At 41.9% G+C, this 21,936-nt stretch overlaps 1 protein-coding gene across 2 annotated transcripts in view; it reads right to left on the reverse strand.

Moving 5' to 3' along the window:
- dqx1 (DEAQ box RNA-dependent ATPase 1) overlaps positions 1 to 21,936 on the reverse strand; it is a 49,156-nt gene that overhangs the window by 14,677 nt on the left and 12,543 nt on the right. For both annotated transcript variants that reach the window (XM_084686681.1, XM_084686682.1), the window contains 4 exons: positions 15,161 to 15,354; positions 13,593 to 14,031; positions 9,358 to 9,663; positions 9,081 to 9,180 (listed from right to left, as the gene is read on the reverse strand). In XM_084686681.1, the coding sequence (XP_084542807.1) occupies positions 9,081 to 9,180; positions 9,358 to 9,663; positions 13,593 to 14,031; positions 15,161 to 15,354 (1,039 nt within the window). The remainder of the gene's footprint in view (positions 1 to 9,080; positions 9,181 to 9,357; positions 9,664 to 13,592; positions 14,032 to 15,160; positions 15,355 to 21,936) is intronic.

Here is a 21,936-nt window from a genome sequence, read left to right on the forward strand (position 1 = left end):
TTTCTCATCTCAAGGACCTTGAGGTGTGCAGGTCCTCGTGAGATGGCAAATTGCAGCCGATCACCGTCTCAGCAGTGCGGATGATCCGCCGCAGTCTGCTCTTGTCCTTGGCAGCAGTGTACCAGATGGTGATGGAGGAGGTGAAGATGCCCTCAATGATGGCTGTGTAAAAGTGCACAATCATTGTCTTTGGCAGGTTGAACATCTTCAGCTGCCACAGAAAGGACATCTGTTGTGCTTTCTTGGCGAGGGAGCTGATGTTCAGTTCTCACTTGAGGTCCTGGGAGAGGATAATGCCTAGGTAGAGGAAGGACTCCACAGTGCTGACTGGGGAGTCGCACAGGGTGATGGGGCTGAGTGGGGCTGTTTTTCCTGAAGTCCACAACCCACTTCCAGTCTTGAAAGTGTTTAGCTACAAGATGTTCTGGCTGCACCGGGTCACCAGGTTGTCAGCCTACCACTCAGTGCTGATCATAGACTTATATATTAATAGACACAGCTAGATCTTTCATCCAAGATGGCTTCCCCATTCATTTCTATGAAAAGTGCTCAGTGGCACAGAGGCAAGTGAGAGCACAAAATGGGCTGTGCCATTTTTCCAGACTGACTCGTCCGGTCTTGTGCAGAAGCTTGTTCCTAGCTCCAAAACTTGTGCATGCTTGCAACTAGCTGTACACGTCATACTTTGCGACAACCAGTCGCGAGCTTGTGAGCTGAAGCTAAGGCACTGCAGAAAACTGTCAGAATGTCCAATCAAGAAGCAGATACATGTGAACTGTACGGAAATCAATACTGTTAGTACTGTAGTATTACCTATACGTGCAGGGCCTATACGTTGTTCTTTTTGCTTTGTGTCGGATAAAAGAAACTGTAAACTTGAATATCTGGCTCCGTCGTTGTTCTAGCTCGGCAAAGCAAGCTAAATTAAGGCCCAATCCCAATACTACCCCTTACCCCTACCCCTTAGTTTACCCCTAGCCCTCAAACTGAGGGGTAAGGGCTACATATCCAAATGGGAAGCCACTTGGTTACGGGTACGTCACCTAGCACGTATCGATATCTCCAAAGCAAGTAGTGTTATGCACTGATATCAAACAACATTTGGTGCTAATGTAGTTTACTTAATACTGTAGACATGTTAGTCAGAGAAATGCGGGACTGTTGTGCAAATCAGCACAGTAACATTAGCATAGCAAACTATCGATTTTTAGTATCGGACTCACTGGATGATCTGGGGGCAATTGTTGCCGGTCGCGCAGTATTTACATAGCCCTAGGTTTCAAGTAAGCTCCCAATCTTACTTGGTTTTAAGGGGTGTATACCCCTTCGTCTTAGCCCTACCCCTAGCTCAAAGAGTATTGGGACACCACTAGCTCTCACGTGAACGTGCAAAAGTAAGGGCCAGGGGTAAGGGGTAGGTAAGGGGGAGTATTGGGATTCAGCCTATACCTATGTTACTATTATAATGATGATGAGTGTTGCTTACTATAACTAGCTTATTGTTAATGCCATCGTTGTGCTGTTAACTGACAAAGTTCAAAGAATATAACGACCATAACAATATTGTGGTTATCAGACATAATTTATACATCTTGTATTTGCTCCAGAATAACATGTCAACAATATATAATGACAACGTAACATGCCATGATATTATAAATAATTATATTAGGCTACAATTACCTTTGTCATGCCATCAGCATAATAGCGTTCATTACAAAATGGTTAAATCTGCTTTAAAATAACGTAAATAAACTCTACAAACAATCATCATGTATGTGTGCAACCATTTGAAAAACTTGTTATAAAGGCAGGCAACTAGATTATCAAGCACTTTCTCCTTGTTCTCATTCCGCTCAGGTAAATGAGCGATTTGCTGATGTTCCGTTTTGTGCTCGTCCCCATTCGTATTCGCAAGCACGTTACAGGCAACTTTTCTTGACGTAAGAAAATAAATGGGGTGCTAGTTTACCCATTTCGGATCATACCTGTCAACATTGGACTACCAAAATCCGGGAGTTTTTTTTGGGGGGGGGGAGGGGGGGTCAAAGACAGAGCCAAAGGCAGGCTAAATACACAATTAGTAATACAAATTATTGTATGGTATTAATTATGGGACTTCATGTTTTCTTTTTTTTTTCTTTTTATTGCAACATTGTGCCATTTTCAGTTCACTTTGTAACGCGGTGTCTGCCTCCGTCCGTCCCATAGTTACAAAGCTCTAAATCGCCTGTGTGCCCTTGTGGGCCTCTGCAGCGTGACTGTGCCGTTGTGATTTAATGTGCTGCCGAACATAATTTTTCCCACCGTGTGCGATACTAAAATCGGTGTGACACACTTTGCAGCAGGCGTGGGAATTGTTGATGCGGCTTGCTGATAAGACATTTAATTCCTCCGGCATGCAACTTCCGTGCCGGATGTGATGCTAGTTAGGGGCTTCCACGCTTAATGCGAGCGTGCATAGTGCGCAAGCGAATTTTTTGGGCTGAATTGAGCGAAACATCGTTTTTTGAGCTTTATGTAAAACAAACAAACACAGAGAGGCACTGGCAACAAAGACGATGCCTGCGGAATTAAAGGCGGTGAGAACATTTAACTTCATCAAAAGTTGCAGTGGACGACCATATTGCCATATTATGCGCAGATGGGAAGCGACCTGTGCAGCTTGGTGCGCTGATACTGTAGTGAGAGGTGCGTTCAGAAGAGCCAGAACATTTAGAGACCGACAAAACCCTTTTGCATTCCCTCATGAGTATCTTTCTGAAAGATATAGATTCTTAGCAGAGGGAATTACGTATATTGCCAGCTTCTTGAGCCGTATGTTGCCAATGCGACTGAATGCATAGAGTTTCGTTATTTCGCTATGGGTAGCTAGTTTTATAGTGTGGGTGATCCGGAGAACCTGAGCAAGAACACGGTCTGCCGCGCAATTTTGAACGGATTTTATGATGAAAAATATATATCCAAAGTGCCCTTTGTAAAAACTTTGGACTCCTAATATGTTGACAAAATGAAAGGAGGTTTTTCACTCAATGTTCTGATTTCTGTTCTGGAAATGTATGCAAATAATATCATATTTTACGTCATCATTTGCTCATTTAAACATAGGCCTACATTTACAGGAAACTAGTAATGAAAACATTATTTGACATACTATTAGTTATCAACTTGGGAGGTTTCATGTTGTATGTTATCCCTATTCACTGTGTCTCCCCTTAACCCTTTTGTCCTAGGATTGCTTTGACCCATTTTCTAATCATTTCCATATCAGAAATTGGGGTTTCTTTCAACCAAAACCTTTCAAACCAAAAAGAACAATGGGTATCTGTACAAAGCTCTTCACAAGTGATACATAAATGATCATTTCACTACTTTCATTGATTTTTGATGTTTCATTCACTTTTATAGCATTTTTCAAAAATAATAAATAGGACATTGAAAGAGAGAAGTGGTGAAAACCCCCACAAAAGATTCAAAAGGCACAACAAAAAAGCCACAAAAAGGTATAAAAAATATCAAAACGTAGACAAAAGTTTAACAAATACATCCTCATGTGTTCTCCCTCCCCTAGGAACAGGAAAAATATGTCAGTGTAACTAAGTTTAGTGTCGTTCAGTCATGTACGATCTCTTCTCATATTCCAGTTTTTCTGTCTCCAGCCTTGTTTTTTTAATTAAAAACCTTATAATAGAGCTCCAGGGTTCTTTTATACAGGGCCCTCACACTGTCTGCTCCAACCTGAAACAAATGAAGAACATTGTCCCTTTGCAAGGCACACTTGGAGAAAGTTGAAGGTGTCCATTTGACTACTGTGGTTTTTTGCTTATACCTTGTGTCTTTGTCTTGAAGTGGAGGCCCTAGGCTCAGGGGGAGGAAGAAGTTCCTCTTCCTGCTGAGTTCAACACCACAGAAATGTAATCAATTGAGTCATATTTGAAATGAGCACTTTAAGGACTTGTGTCTTATGTTGAGATCACCACAATTAGTAAGTCATTACAGACACTTCAATCACAGTCACACGTTCACACACTCTCACCATCTGTGTTGCAAGTGGTAAATAAAACTCAAAGGTGTACCCCCAAAATGAGCAGGCAGACACAGTTTCCTGATCATCTAGGACCTCCACTTGAAAAAGTAAATGGTATATTTCATCCATATTCAGCAACCACATATGGCATACATACTGGCGTATGACTATTAGTTTCACTGTTACCTCTGTATGGCACAGTGGGACGACAGTGGGTGGTGGCAGCAACACCACTGTATTTCCTGTCACTGCAGAGAACAGTAATACATTTCACTCCTACAATATTCATAAATAATTGTTGAATGAACATGGTCACATAGATTACTTGAAACATACATATGCCTGGGCTTCCAACCTGCTGCCACCAGTTGCCTAATTTTTCTTCCTGTTGGCTGCAGGCAATTTCATTGTTCTATAGGCCTTTTGTATCTATACAATATCCTACAAAAGGGACTAATTCAGGCAATTCAGCCTTGTACTTGTTGGCCTTAAAATATGTGCAAGTGTTGCCTACTGCTACTTACCGTTTTGAATTATGGTTTTATATTTATTTAGCATTTGCTCCCACGATCGTTTGCCACTGCAGGGTTGCAACTAAAATAATACAGCAACAAAAGTTTAACGTTGTGGAATGCACCCCTGTAATTATGGTCACATCTTCAATAAGTCATGTAGCTTACGCATTTACAGCTATGCTATTTTTTTTCCAGCTTGGCAGCAGCGACTTTGTTGAAATTTGCCTGTATTATGTCTGTATTCCTGATATGCTTGTATTACAATATTTTACGCAGGAGGAGTAGACAAAGTTTGTAAGATTGTCTGCTCCTCCTCCGTGAAATATGCGGCTCTTGTTTCGTCCATGTTTGCGATTGGACATACGGTTCAAACACCGCCCCTTTATGTGAACGCGCACGTCTCTAGATTGGAAAGATCTGGGTTGAGTTAGAGAGTTGATAACCGCCGTCGTAGTACCGCTTATCGTGACTGCAATTGTTAGGCTTCGCGTAGCCGGGTAACTGAAAGTAATCCAGAGCATGTTGATCTTGATTCGTAGTACAGGCCCCAGGACAGCCTTGTAGAGATATCTTGTGATACCGCTTTGAAACTGATCTTCAAACAGAAGCACTTAGCACATTTCTGGATGCATGTTTACTCAGAATACACTGATCTGTCTAACAAGGCAATGATGTTTCTGATGCCTTTTGCTACCACTTATCAGTGTGAAAATGGATTTTCAACACTTGTGGCTTTAAAGATAAACTGCAGGAATTAACTAAATATTGAGCCTGATCTCCACTGACGTCCATTCAGCCAGACATCAAGACTTTGACAGCTGCTATGCAGCAACATCACCCTTCTCATTAGTTAAGTTGTAGGTGACGCAATTCACTATTGGCACTTCATTTCTTTGTTTGTTTCTTTATAAATTGTTATGTGGATTATTAATTTGCACTGCATTGCTGTGGACCCACGTTCACGTTGAATTGTTCTGTTTATATTAGGTGTTACGACCCTGGACGTAATTGTGTTTTCTGTGTTTGTTTCTTATCTGCTGTGTGTGTGTGTGTGTGTGTGTGTGTGTGTGTAGGTGTGTCACTCTCGTCTCCCTGAACCTCCATTTCCATGGAAAATAATTAGATGCCCTGCTTTCCACACACCATTGGATCAAGACCACACTCCACAACCTATTTAGCCGTTGCCGACACTCAACTCGGCAGACCATTGCTCTCGCTTTGTCTCGTGTTACTTGTGTGTACGGTTGTGTGTTTGACAATTTTGCTATTCCGGTCTTGATTCGTTCCTTACCCTTTTGGATTTGATTGCTGTGTATATAGTTGTACATTAAAACTATTTGTAACACTTGTATATATTGTGCAGGGAAGTAGGGAGTTCGATTTTATTTTGTGTTTGCTTAGGTTATTTAGGTTCCTTAGAAGGTAGAGGTGTTTTTTTTTTTTTGGCCTTGTCGGCTCCTGAAACTGTTCTCCCAGACCCAAATAAATACAAAAACCAAGCGCAAAGTTGGGTAGTGGTCTCGCTTTTTCCTGTAGAGGCTAGACCCTAGACCTGGTTGTAACATTAGGGTTGCAAATTTTGTGTACTTAACTTTGAACCAATTCCGTTTTCCATAACCGAGCACACTAGCAATCAATTATCGATTGATGATTAATAAGATACAAAACGCACGTCTTTTTCAGTCTAAGTATTATTTGAACAAATCTAGCGGCACATTAGTTATGTGAAACATTAATTGGTGAAGCAAACAATTTAAACGAACAGATTAATAAAACAATAAGGCTCTTGCTCAAAACGGCTGCTCTTGTTTGCCTACCCTTATTCAACAAAAGGCGCCGCCAAACAAAAAACTGAAAATGGGGCGCCCTCTTGTAGTATAAAAGTTAATATGAGCTCCGGAGAAAATGCTATACAAAACATACATTGTCGGTTAATATATTTTTAATCGGTTACATTCTTAAGATAACTTAATCATCCCTATTTTATGTGTTGATCAGAGTTGTGATTAAAGGTTTGGGTGGGCCGCAGAAGATTTTCAGATTTCATATCGGTCCGCGGCATTCTTGAGTTTGGGAACCGCTGCTTTAGCCCATATATTCAGTTTCAAAGATTGTAGACATTTTCATGCTTTAGGAGAGGTGTGTTTTGTGTTAATCATAATAAGTGGCGCGCACAGGTTATTTCACCGCAGTGAAGAAATTAAAATAAAACAATTTTCGCACTCCATCAAATTCCAGGATCCTGGTTTCTTGACTGTGTGTTTCATCACCCAGTATTTTTGTACTGACTACATTACACTGTACCTGGCCCAATTATGGTTCAAGTTGTGTTCACTTGTTGGTGCAGATCGCATCTTCCGAAAACAGCCTGAAAGATTTATTCACGGTTTACCAAGTCAAACAAAGACAAATTCATCACAATGCAATGTCCCAGATTAGCCTTTTCATTCTATTTAGTCCCTGAAGTGTTCGTGAACAGTGGTCTTTGAGAAATGTTTTATACATCTATAAAGTTCAGTTTTGGATAGATCATTTTGTTTGATCCAGAGTTTCTCTGGAGTAAGGAGATGTTGAGGAACGTGGGACATTTGTTTGGCCCTTCTCCCCCCCATGGGGATAAGAAAACACTGGGTCTGGTATCAACCAACATTATATGTTAAAATCTGGAGTTGCTGGACAGAGTCTCTGCTTGATGGGTCTCACACCTCATTGTATAACTTACTGTCACATTGCTAGTCATATGTTGATAAGTAAGGGTCAATTTAAGGGTCTATTTACGAACAAAACAAGACAAAATAGTGCGCACGACTGTCCGAGGCTGTGATCTGCTGCCATATGTTGATAAGTAAGGGTCAAGATGTGGTCTGATTGGTTGTTCTTGTGTATGAAGAGAATTGTGAAGCATTGTTCTTTGGATTCTTCATCTCCTGAGGGTTTCTCCTCAGTTCTGGCTTGTCCGTCTCATTCTCCTTGCTCACCTGTTTCTCTCTCTCTCTGATTTACAATAATCAAGGTAGAGTCGGTCAGATTTAAAACCCTTACTTTGTTTGCATGTTTGCCTTGTAATTGATTTCATTCATTTGCAAAGTTATTAAATATACGTAATTTTATCCTTACTTTGACCATTCTTGCTCTAATTTAACCCATAGTCAAATAACGGCTATTGGTATTGCCATTATTTGGTTAATGTTAATATACTGCTCAGTTTACCCTCGTCCTTTAAACCATAGGGGAATTTGTTTTGGGTGTTTGGCATATATATTGACCCCTACAGCGTCATATCCAAGATGGCATCATACTCCCTCCACCGGCTTGTCATCATTCCACAATGCATCCTGGTGCCATCACTTCCCCAGGTAAACAGTGCACTAGTACTGTACATCCATCCAAGTGATGTAAAAGAGAACAGGACGCATCACCTTATTCATCAAGGGCACTCTGACCGGGCTGCAGCTAAGCAGCCCCTTAAAAAGCAGGGTGCAATGCAATGTGTGTGACAAATTCTTCCCGTTTCACCATTATCATTGTTATATCAACTATCATTAACATTTTATGTGAATTGAGCCAAAGTAGACCTTATGTTGGTTCAGATGGTATAGCCTTTGTTGCCTTCATGTATTGATGAGCCTTGGGCACTCAACACTCTGTCGCCGGTTTGTCCCTCCTCGGACCAATGTCAATAGGTACTAGGGCTGGGCGATATATTGAATATTAGAGATAATATTGCAATAATTTTGACAACGATGTATAATGTGAAAATATTGTGAATATCGAATATAAAAAAAGATTATTATTATTTTTTGGTCCTTGTGTTGCTTCTGTTTTAAGATCACCGTCTGGCTACTCTGTGTTCACATACACACACAGACACAAACAAACACTCACAAACTGAACATTTTGCACACACACTCTCTTTTGCTCACTTTTTGTCCTGTCACATAAGGACTTCTCCAGGAATTGTTCCATGTGAGGTCCATCTTGTACCATGTTATGGCAAGTGCTAAAAATGTGCACTACACATTTTGTACTTTGTAACAATAGCTGTTCTAACTAAATTGTTTTTGTTGTTTTCTAATGGAGGCAAAATAAAATTATGTTTTTATTTATTATTTGAATGCAAATGCAAACACGCCGAGATATATATCGAATATTGTAATTTTTTGGACATCGAGATATATATATATTTTTATATACATATATATCGCCAAGCCCTAATAGGCACTCACCACTGCTGACCAAGAGCACACCACAAGCCTTGCCGTTTCAGAGATTCTCTGCCCCAGTCTTCTGGCCATAACAATTTGGCCCTTTTCAAAGTCGCTCATGTCTTTTTTCCAGCCCATTTCTCCTATGTGCAACAAGTTAACTAAGAGAACTGATTCCTTACTTACCATCACATCTACCCAGACCTTGTTTGTAGATTATCAACCTTATTCGCTTAATCTGTGAGTGGTTATAATGTTTTGGCTCATCAGTGTATGTTCCATACCTTAAGCAGGGAAAACAAGCATCCTATTAGGACTTTGAACTGAATCTACCTGGTAAGTGACTGTTGATCCTCTGAGTGCGCATGTCTGCCTGGTGCTTGCTGATTGGCCGTAAGACCTGGGAGTCTGCTCTGATTTGTGGTTTATAAACCTATGAGACAAGAATGGGATGACATCATCAAAGAATGGTTCGTCAATTGACTTCTTTATCTCTACCAATGTCAAAACTACATACCATATTAACCACCATATTGCTTTTAGTACGCAAATAAAAACATGAAATGATTTCATGAAGCTACATGTCATTCAATCTTACTGAGTTACTCACTGTTTTCAGTTGAAGGCCTGTGTCAATGACGTATCGTATTCCAGGCTGAGAGAAGGAAGCTTCCCCTAATGTGTCTGTGAGTATGACTTTGCGTTTAACCAGTGGCTCTGACCCTGGTGCTTCCAGATCCTCCTGGTTTTCTGAGCTTTCCGTCTTCCCCAGCACAGAGGCTTCAGGTTCGGGCTCGTAGATGCGCTGGGTGGCCCGGCCTAGGCCAACATGAAGGGGGAGGACTCGAAGAGGACCCAGCTGAGGACTGAAAGCCACAGACTCTTTCTCTAGTAGAAAGACACATTCCTCAATCTCCTGGAAGAAAGACAGTGGGGATATGGGGCAAGAAAGAAAGTGTATGTCAAAAGTGGAAACTTTACTGATGTATATCCAGTACATGTCTGTTGTGGCAACAGGATTTCCAATAATCTTAAACTTCTTATTTCATAATGCTGAATGGCCAAAGAAGGTTTGAGGAGACAGGGGGGCATTATTTCATGAGATGTTATAGCTACAGGAGCTTGCCTCTTTTATTGCACACCTAAAATATGATTTAGCAAGAGTTGTCCTAAAATAAATAAGAGCAAATAATAAGCGGAATTACAATCACGTAAACACTACCTTTATTTCACTGGTTTTCTTCACAGCACTCTATAATTGTAAAAATGACTAAATGTAAATGTAAAATTACTAAATGTAAATGTTATTATCTTCTCTCAGGGAGCTGAGGGGTAGTGGTTATGGCGATAAGTTAAAGGGATTGGAATCTAAAGAGATAGCACTGAGGCTTTCATCTTTGACCCACGCTGCCCAACACTATGCCTTTACCTTAAGAAAGAGACATCTGTGTCAGTTTAACAACCAATATTTAGATGTTTTCTGCTATCTATTACCTTCTCTAGCTGAAATATTTACACCACTCTCCTCTTCACTGTCTCTATTACAAACCTTTTACAATATTTTTAATAACCCTTCTCTGACTCTTCCTTTGCCTGGGCATCTCTCATATTTGAACACATTCCTTCTTCCTGCTCTTTAATTGCTCCCTGAATTACTATCCACCTAGCCTGGTCCTACCCAGACTCTCGTACATTTCATTTGTACAGTCTGGCCTCACTCCATTGACAAGCGTTGACTTCCTTGTAGGCGGGTACTCTGTTGGAAGTTTAAAACTATTGGATCTGCCCAGAGCCACTCTGATCTGCCATAACCAATCACTAGTGTTTGTCTTAGTCAATTCCTTCACCACTACTGTAACAGAGCTAGCTGCCGTAGCTGTAAAATCAAACTGTTCCCGAACCCTGGGGCCACCAACAAAACTCAGCAAAACTTGTTCTTGCTCCGGCTTTAGTTTATAGATATCCAGCAGAGTTGCTACAACGGACCGAATGGCTTCGCTTGCATCTTTCTCTACCGCCATTACGGAACTACAACACAAACTACAGCACAACATCAACGTCATCGTTATCAGCCTTTCCCTCTGTTCGCTGATTCGCCGGTAGAATCTGTACAATCTGAAAAATCTGATTTACGTACCAAATGGCCAGACCTAGTACAGCAGCAGAATCCAAATTGAGCGGAAGTACATAGGAGGGCAGAGCCAGGGTACTATCCACCCTTCCTCTCACAACTCTTTTCTCTTTCATTTTCCATCTCCTCCATTATGAGTCCAAGAATGGCAACCCATGACAGTGGGTACACTCTGTGTGCTTGTTTGCTGTTGGAGATGTTATGTTGTTTTTTTTTTTTACCATGTTTCCCTGAGGCCATGCAGCACAGTCACCTCTCCTTGAGTCAGGCCTAGTGTTGGCTGGAGTATAATCTAGAGCAGTGGTTCTCAACCCTGTCCTCAGGGACCCCCCTGTCCTGCTTGTTTTAGATGTTTCCCTGCTCCAACACACCTGATTCAAATGCATGTTCATTACCAGGCTTCTACAGAGCTAGATAACGACCTTTTTATTTGAATCAGGTGTGTTGGAGGAGGGAAAAATCTAAAACATGCAGGACAGGGGGTCCCTGAGGACAGGCTTGAGAACCACTGATCTAGAGGACAACACAGAAGTCTGGACGGAGACAAGGAGGTAGGGTGTGGCAGTACTACTGACACAGTGGGAATGTTTGTGTGTTATGTTATAGGTGCATACAAGAAGCCCCTCATTGCAATGTGCAATTCAGGCCGAGGCCTCAATGTGGGCGAGGCTCAACGTTTTGATTGACCAATGAGCTGCCTCAATGTTGGCGAGGCTCAAAGTTTTGATTGACTAATGACACATGACTTGAGGCAGAAGTAACATTCTCAAATGAGACAGTGTGCTCCATTGCAATCTGCCATTAAAAGAAGAAGACATTCCGCTCCAAACATTACATTACAAACATGCATAAAAACTAGCCTACTTTGCTCTGGCTCAGTTATGGAATACTGAACTATATTCAATGACATTTTAAATGTAGGCTAATGGTGGGTGTGTGGAATATGAATTTTAGTAAATAATATATAATAAGAAAAGAAAAAATAAATAAATAAATATATATATATATATATATAAGAAATAAGTATTCTGTTGCATAGTTGCAAGACAATGCCAATAAGTCTATTGGCCGAACTTGCTGGCTATTTTTACATCCTTTCTGATTCTTTTCTTTCTGGACATATTAGATTTCCTAACCACACAGTAGCCTAGTCATAGGCTAGTTATTGCTGTATTGATTACTGCATTCAACATGACTATAACATGTGGCAACTCGTCACCTATAGCAACGAAACTCGGAATATACTAAAAGCTAATTATAGCTAACTGTTGCTCCTTAAAACACATGAAAACTTATGAATCTTAAAAACCAGGATCATAAAGTCATGAAACAACAAAGTTACTGAGATGGATGACGGTAGGCTCGTGAAAAGTCATGCCGTATTGACGTTTGAGAACGTTACTTCTGCCTAAAGTCAAGTGTCATTGGTCAATCAAAACATTGAGCCTCACCCACATTGAGCCTGTCATTGTACATTGCAATGAGGGGTACTTGGTGCATACAGCAGAGAAAGGTTTAAACATAAGGAGATAAATTGACTTGGAGCATGGTGTATTTGCATGTGCACACGTTAACATCTATGGGTGTATGTGCATGTGTTCTCTCAATCTGCTACCCCAGACACCTGACACACTGCTGCAAGTCTGTGTCAGGTTACTGACCTGTTTCTCTGTCCCCAGAGCACAGATGACAATAAACCACAACAACAAAGGCATTTTAAATTACACCAAAAAATACTAGGGGGATAATATTAGGGGATTTGAGAATTCACTGCATGACAATTCACTGCATGCATTCAGGATATAGACACACAGGTAGATTTCTAAATTATCACATTAAAACAGAGCTGGTTGTTCATATTTGCTACATTGTCACCTGAGAGAAGGCTGTTGAAATGCATTTTAATTAACAGCTGCAGACATTTAGTAGACTATAGATTGTTATTCAGAGATTAGTTTATCTCAACTCAGAGAATGGTGCAGCCTAGCCTGCTCCAACTTACAATATCGCGTCTATAGTTAATTCTGATCATGGGCGTATCTAGCCCTATTTTGGGGGGGCCCCCCAAAAGTTTCATTAGCTCCCCCCCAAAAAAATTATATACATTCATATTTTAAATCTAAATTTGTTAATTTATCTTCCTAAACCCACTAGAGGAAACTATTTCAAAGGATATTTTCAAAAATTTCCTAGTTTTGCTGGGTCACAGGAAAAATAATAGGTTTTATCTAGGGGCTTAGCCCCTCCAAAAATGGGAACCTACATTCGCCCCCGATTCTGATCATGTAATATCTTGTCATTTAGCATCACCATCCTTACTCCCCAGTGGTGGAATGAACTCCTCGTTCGGCAAAGCACCTCTGTCACTGCCCTCCTTTCCACAAGGTCTGAAAGCACATCTCTTTAGATTCTACCTGGACTGATTACTTTATCAGAGTACTGTATGCAGCACTTATCTGTACATTACTCATGTACTTGTGGTGTCTGCGAAATTCACCTTTCTGTGATGTATTTGAGACACTATGTTGTTGTTCTATGTATTGCAACACAGACTACTCATTGACAATAATCACTGTAATACTGTGCTTTACCTCTAGCCCTTGACAATCTGGTGCATTTACAATATGAATTTATATGTTGCTTTAGATAAAAGTGTCTGCTGAATGAATATAAATGTAAATCTCTATGCCGTTTACTTAAGTATGTATTTTTACCTGGCCACTAGACAGGAACACCATCACATTTCCGTCCTCCCCTCGGCGATGTAGGTCCAATACCATGTGACATGCTGCTACAGCGGGCTCGCGCCCCATGGGGAGCTCCCGGTACACCGTTTCCACAGCAGCCAATGGCAGGGTATCCTCAACCATACTTTCCTCCTGACCCCTGGCAGGTTGATGTGTGAGAAGTGTGTCCAGAGTGAGGAGTGGAACCTTGGGGCCAAGGAAGGTGACTAGGCGCGGGGCAAGAGATGGGACAGTGAGTAGGACCACGCGGAGGTTGTGGCGCTGGCGGCAAAGGTCGAGGAGGAGGCCAAGGAGGACGTCAGTGGGCACGGTACGCTCCTGGAGCTCATCAAGGATCAGGATACCATAGTGGTGCAGTAGCGGGTCCGACATAATTTCTTCTAACAGTAGGGAGTCACTGACAAATCTAAAGGAGAAACCGAGGGATGGATAGATAAAGAAGGATATAGAAAAATACATCGCTGTATGTTTTTCTTTTCATTTAGACTCTTTTCCCCAACACACCGTACACAAAGCACCATTGTACTGATACACACAAGGACATATAAAAATCAGTATTTTATTTCATGCTTGAGGGGTAAAGGTGGAAATCCCTGTCAAATGGGAGTTGAGATTACTTGTAATATGTGTGGGGGGATGGGGACATGTCTTTATAGGATGTGCTGCTGTACTGTATGTGCATGCCTGTGTGTGTGTGTGTGTGTTTACAGTATGTTCCTCTAGATCAGGGGTGACAAACTCATTTTCACCGAGGGCCACATCAGTATTATGGTTGCCCTCAAAGGGCCAGTTGTACCTACGATGTAACGATGTTTACGATGTAAAAACATTGTTTTTAGCTGTACCTGTTGTAAACATTCTGCTGCGATGCAGTCCGCCTTTTTAGTTCTTGGACAATCTGCTGTTTTTCTTGCAGGCACAAATTTGGCATATTTATCTCCGTGTTTGGTGTCAAAATGCAGATGTAGATTGTACTCTTTAACGACCGACATTGCCTCATAACACAAAATACATTAAAAATGTTCTCCTTGAAAACATGTATTCGCTTTCCCAACTTTCTTGAAACTGCTTTCCATCCAGGGCCATTTGCAGCCTGCTTTGAATGGGGGAGAAGTGTTTTTTTGGGGGGGGGTATCATGATTACGGAAAGGGATCGTATTGTTTGTTATATTGATACAATTTTCAAGACTGCTTATCAATCCAATGTGTTAATCAGGCACAGAGCCAGACATTGTAAACATTCGGGGAATAGCCCAAATTTAGGACGTATCCTGGGTTTGATGTGATAGTGACTTCCACAGTTGATGTGAGCGTGCCCAGCGCGCATCATAAGGCAGTTGTGCTGCATTGCGGGATTTGAAGTTTGTGTGTTATTGGTGCTTCATATCGCCGTGCCAAAAAAAAAAGATGTATAAAATGATCTTGCGGACCTAATATAAATGTACGTCAGGCCGGATGTGTCCCGCGGGCCTTGAGTTTGACACGTATTCTCTACATGTACATTTGTGTGCGTGTGATTATCTTCCCCTCCTTACCTGAGCAGCGTATCTGGTGTGCAACCATTGTCGTGGGGGACCCTGTAGCCCACCTCCAGGCCTAGACTCAGGTCCATCTCGTCAGCCACCCTAAGAGCCAAGCTCGCAGCTGCTACGGAATGTGGCTGGGAACAGCACACCAAACCTTGGGAAAATCCATGTGAGAGGGCGTATTCCACACACCACTGGGGTACCTGGGGAAAGAGGGATAGGTGAGGGAGACAGAGGGACGGAAAGGAGAGGGGTTACTGAAGGAATGTAAGTGCAATAAAGAGGAAGGATGTTAAGGATTATATTTGTTGTCTTTCTGTCCTGTGCTGACCATGAGTAGTGTAAGAGAGCATATATACTGTATGCATCTGTTTGTAGACTGGATGATGCTCTGCCCCCTCTTCTCATGTGCTAAAGAACTGTGTTGGGAAAGTTACTTTCAAAATGATTACTAGTTACTGTCATTTCAGAGTAATTGGGGTGTGCTTGACTTCGGCGAGCACAAACCATTGTTATCTCACATATATATTTATTATTATTTATTGTTTATTTTCGCGACCCTAAGGCTCAGTCAATATTTGGACTACATAGACAATGTCGATGTCAAAAGGTTCGTCTTAGTCGCGATTGCGTCGGATTTATTGGGATTTATGTTCCGTTGCACGGTTTAGGTTTTTATTACGTTTTTGTGGCAAAAGTGAAGCTAACGGTGGCTAACTTGCTAGCCACAGTCACTGACGCTACTGACGTCACTAACGTCACGAAATATCGCGTGACTACCTCTAGCAGAACATTTGTTTAGCAGCTCGTTCTTCTGGGAGATAGCTCGGCTAACTGCTTTACTGCAAGGGAGCTGCAGAAACGCCACAAGCAAAGAGGCCAGGGTGGTAACTATTTACCCATTTTACTTTGTGATATGAAACACAATTGTGAAGTGTAATGTACAATATAAGCTGATATAAGGAAGTAGTTACAAATCTACTCTCCAAAACAGTAGTCTACTATTTCACTGAAGCATTAGCATCATGACATTAGCCTCTGTTGCTCGGGCAACACATACTACGGTCTATGATGCATTTGTTTTCAATCGTTAAAATAAACATTCCTCACAAATACATTTTTGTTGTAGGATTTATTTTGACATTAGATTACAAGTAAACGATTTGTTGGTGAAATTAAAATTACCTGTGGTTTCAAACCAGTGTAGCTCACTGCAACGCTGTACTGTAGCCTACAGTAGTCTAGTAGCTAAAAAAAACATCACAACTGTTTACAGTAGCCTACGGAGGAAGTCAAACGGCGGCACATGTTAGTGACTACAAACCTGAACTCCATTGCCACTGCCTAAACTTCAATCTGTTCATGAAAATAATTCATTTCAGCCTAGACCGTACAACGGAAGTAACGTTAAATCGAATTCAACCAACGCAATCACTACCAAGACAGTCTAGTAGTAGTAGTTGTAGCCTACAATTTACCGGGGCAGCTTCTCCACACAGCAGGGCTATATCGCATTTTGCCTTGTTACTGACAATGATCGCTACCACTGACATTCTTATGAATGAGTGATTTTCCCCTAAATAAATGTCAAGCTTATTTACGTTTTTGGGGGCATATTTTCAGTTAGCAGATGATACTATTTGAACACCGGTCTGCCAAATGTATTCGTTTTGATTCAACTATGAGGTTTCTGATCACCATTCCCTCTGGCAGGGGAAATGAGAAGACAACTATTTTATTCTACTCTTCACTCTTAGTATTTTGAGTTGTAAATGAGCAGAAAAAAAATATGCTTTTAAATCTATGTAATCTTTATAAATAGTAAGTAAGCTATGCATTTTAATATAAAATATACAGAAATGTAATTTAAATACGGACCCCTGCAACCAACGCAAGTAAGCAAGCACACCCTACAATTTCCCCAGAAATTGTACCCTCTCTAGTTAGTTATATTACAATATTACTGTTTCTGAATTGTAATGCTTTACACTAGTGGTTCTCAACTTTTTTTCAGTGATGTACCCCTTGTGATTTTTTTTTCTCAGCCAAGTACCCCCTAACCAGCGCAGAGCATTTTTGATTGACAAAAAGATGTAATACCCAGCACTATGCCATTGTAACTGATGTGTTCAGGGCATAAACAGGCACAACTCATGGGTGGGTTTTTAGATTTATTTGCTCCTGCAGAAGACAATGAAACAACAAATTGCCATCTTATTTTCTCTCTCTTTGCACCTCAGCTTCCCTAAAGCAATACAAAATGTAGTGTTCATTCAACATTACATCACATATTCAATGCACACTACTAGCCAAGAGCTATTCAAATTTGACCAGAAAACCTTTAGTAAATTAATGTTAACATCACGACCCCTAAAATAATGGTGCCAGTGACTCGCGACCCCCGCATCCACAGAGTTGGTTTACATATATATGCGAGTAAAAATAGGCCCTGGACTTTGAACCAGACCCGCCCACCAGAACCGGCCCCCGTATACGCCACCACAGCTGCCCTGCCCTGCTAATGCATGCACACTCTGAGTTAAATGTGATGCTAGTTTGGAAGATCAATAGTTAATGCGAGCACGCGAAGCACGTAATCCCATTTTTTTGGCCTTTATTTGAGCGCAACATATTTTTTGAGCTTTGTGTGAAATAAACGAAGCCGTTTTTCAATTGGTAAAACTTTGTGCGTAGCAACCCACCTTCTGACTTAAAGTTTCAATGACTTTCCGTTACGTTAAATGACCGGACTACTTGCAGAATGATATGAAAGATGTGAATTAGAAGCACAAAACCCGTTGCCAATGACAGCGGTCATAAACTTTTCGAAGCGATGAATATCAAGAAATTACAGACCTGCGAATGCAGACATTTAATCTACATATGGCCCATACAAATCAACAGAACTTTTTGGAACATTCTGAAGAGCTGTATAATATTTTTAAAGGATTTTTGAATGGATGCTAATGGATGCTAATCTTAAAAAATCTCACGTACCCCCTGGACTGCCTTCACGTACCCCCAGGGGCAGGGGCGTCTTAATATCACTTGAGGCCCCTGGGCTATGGACTTTTTGTTCATTTTTTGAGGCCCCCCTCCTGCTAATCGCAAATGTCAAAAGTTTTGTCTTGGTAGCAATTGAGTTGCTTGTATTTTTATTTATGTTCCGTAGCACGGTTTAGGCTGAAATTCAGTTTTTTGTGGCAAAAAGTGCCTTGTGTCAACGAAAGGAACTTTGTGTGCCAAACATCACACCGTCAGCTGGTGTTAGCAACGTTGCATGGATACAACGGACATTGCTGCAGAGCAAGTATCGTATTGTGCCATGGTGTACTAACATCATTAACGCTATACATTTAAGCAATTCAAGACTTGCTTGTACAGTAAGTAATGTCACATTAAATAATGTATTTAAACTCAAGCTTGTGTGGTGCGTCGCTATCTTCAATGCCACAGCCTAAAATGTATGTCAAAAGAAACGTTTTTCATTTATTGCGCATTCAAACAATCCCTTCCGTGTAATTTAGCTAGCAACAGCAACTAGGCTGGCTTCTCCACGCAGGGCTCTTGATTGAGACCAAAAAGTTTTGGGCATATTTTCAGTTAGCAGATGGTAGCTACTGTTTGAATCGCGATTACATCTGAAAACTATACTGCCGGTGACAACGTTAGAATAGCTTGTCTCAAAGGGGGTTCAGCTTGTTTCATATTAAATGGACCCATCTGCAACCAACGCAAGCAAGCACCCCAAAATTGTACCGTCTCTTGTTTTTGTTACATTTTGTTTAGATAAGGGGTAGGGGGGGGCCTCCCTCCACATCGACCACCAGATGCGCTGTAGAGCAGAGTAATGACATTTATCATCATTATTGTTTTGTATTATTATTACGAGGCCCCTGATTTGTTGAGGCCCCGGGCTTAAGCCCAGGTAAGCCCGTGCATTAAGGCGCCACTGCCCAGGGGTATGCGTACCCCTGGTTGAGAACCACTGCTTTACACTACTGTTGCGTTACTTTCACCAAAATAACTGCAAAAGTATTCCAAAATGCTAAATTGAGTTTATTGCAGATCATTATACATCCAGTAGAGCGTTCCCTTGGTGTCGCACATCAATTGGACTATAATGTTCTTATCCTTGTCTCTGATTAACTGAAAATTATGGGAGTCCATCTCGCAAATATAGAATCAGTCTCTTCAGTCTCTATTTCAAAAGGAAATAGTATTACTCTTTTGCTTACAGATTATCTTTTTCTCTGGTGCCGAAATTTTTGTGGTGTTGGTGTATTCTTAAAAAATAAAACAACACCTAATATAGTAGTAAAATACGTTGTAACGCGCGTTACTGAGTTACAGCAAAAAGCAATTCATTACTATAATCTCCCAACACTGCTAAAGACTTGCTGAAGGAAATTCTGCATGCCTTTCTCTACACTGAGGGAAGTGCGCGCAATGTGCGCATAAAAACATGGCGAGGTATGTAAAAACATGCCGCACTGAGGTAAAAGCGCAGACTGCCTGTCGCGGGAACTGAAAATGGCAAATTGCACTTTTGCGTGTCATGCATATGCATTCACGGGAGGGTCAAACCCTTCAATCCTGCCTATTAAGTTTGTGTTGAAATGTGACGAGTTGAGGGAAAAAGTACCCTTTTGTCACCCTATCAGAATTTTGCTGCCTCTGTTGTTGGGAGGAAAATGCTATGCAGCTCTGTGATTGGTGGTCCAGCTATGAATTTAGGGCCAAATAATAGTAATTCAATGAAAGACAAATTTCCATTGATGGTAAAATTGACCAATTGTATATTCCCTCTAAATGGGTGGGCTTTGTTATCGCTAACTTTATGACAAGTTCCGCTCGCTGTGCGGAACGCGATCACAAGCTAAAAAACTAGCTAACGTTAGACTAGTCCCACAGGCAGAGCTTTAAAGTTTAGCAGCTAGATTGGTCTATGGTAACTAGCTAGAGATCGTGTTTCAGGGTAGTTGCAGCCACGCTTCATTAAAACGTTTTCATTATAATTAGCTAGGGCCATCGTCAGCTGTGCCTTAGCATATGTAAGGCGACTAGCACTGCAGAGGCAGCCTCATCTGGCAGTCTCGGCGCACGAAGACTCGGTTGAACAAAGACAGGGAGTCTACCTGCAGGACTCCACCGAGGATGGCCAATGAGGCGGATCACCTCTTTTGATAAGTATCAACCTATTTGTAGTCTAATCCATCTCGAACATACTCATAGCTAGCATGTGTTTCTTCAGCATTCCCGTTCATTACACCACTCGCAGACGAAGACGTAGATATGTCACAAAGTATATACGGTCCACTTCTAATGTTAGCTACCTATCCAGATCTTCTCCACCTGCCCTCTCTCTTTCTATAGGGCTCTGGAACTGCCAATCTGCTGTGAACAAGGCAGACTTCATCCCGGCATTTGCATCCCAGGCTTCTCTTCACGCCCTTGCGCTGACAAAGACATGGATCCGCCCAGAGAACACTGCAACTCCAGCTGCTCTCTCCGTCAACCACTCGTTCTCTCACTCACCCTGCTCAACCGGGGAAAGGTGGTGGACACAGGTTTGCTTCTTTCCCACATATTAAATTGACTTCCTAGTCTCTTCTGACTTCCTTCAACCTGACACTGCTGAACACACTGGCGACCCACAAGGAAGGAAAACAGCTCGACCTCATCCTGACACGTAACTATCACTGACTTAACCTCTGTAACCTCACTACACATCTCTGATCACTCCTTTATCCAATTATCTGTATCTCTCCCTCCAACTCCTCCTACCTCCCCTCCCCTCGTAACTTTCCGCCGCAACCTCCGCTACCTATCAACCTCCCATTTCTCCTCCATTGTAACATCCTTCCTCCTTCCCATTAATGAGTTCATGTCCCACCCCACTGACACTGCCACCAACACCCTGTTATCCACATTAACTGCATCAATCGACACTGTCTGTCCCCTGCGCGAGCTTCTCCCTCCTGCCCATGGCTCACGGATGATGTTCGTGGAGAACGTTCCATCCTTCAGGCAGCTGAGAGGAGATGGCGCAAGTCCAAAGGTGGTCTGGACCTTGATAAGTATCACTCCCTCAAATCCTTCTCTGCCCGCAAAACTAATGCTAAAACCCACTACTTCCTGAACAAAATGAACTCTGCCTCAAACCCTCACAAACTTTTCTCTACCTTCTCCACCCTTCTTAACCCACCTCCCAAACCCCCCCCCTCCACCCTGTCAGCAGACGACTTCTCCTCCTTTGAGAAAAGTAGATGACATTAGCAGTCGGTTCCCAGAACCGTTCGCCTTTCCTATTCACTCACCCTCTATGAGGGTGGCTAAACTCTAAATGGCTAAACTCTTTCTCTCCCCTGTCCGAGGCAGAGATATCTGACCTAATTCTCTCTCATCGCCCCACCTCCTGTCCCCTTGATCTTCTCTCCCTCCATCATAACTTTTCTTCTCCATGTCCTTAACTCTTCTTTTACTTCCGGCACTTTCCCCTCTGCCTTCAAACAGGCCAGAGTTAGCCCTCTACTCAAAAACCCTCCCTTAACCCAGCCGTCCTCCAGAACTACAGACCGGTATCACTGCTACCCTTCTTTTCTAAAACAACTGAACGCGCTGTATCTAACCAACTGTCAAACTTTCTCTCTCAGAACAACCTGCTTGACCCCAACCAATCGGGCTTCAAGACTGGCCACTCCACAGAAACTGCCCTCCTGTCAGTCACCACTGCCCTCCAGTCTGCCAGAGCAGCTTCGAGGTCATCCGTCATCATTCTGCTG

This window comes from Hypomesus nipponensis, chromosome 22 (genome assembly GCF_054491055.1).
Source record: "Hypomesus nipponensis isolate SF chromosome 22, ASM5449105v1, whole genome shotgun sequence".
In the NCBI taxonomy this organism is placed as follows: domain Eukaryota; kingdom Metazoa; phylum Chordata; class Actinopteri; order Osmeriformes; family Osmeridae; genus Hypomesus; species Hypomesus nipponensis.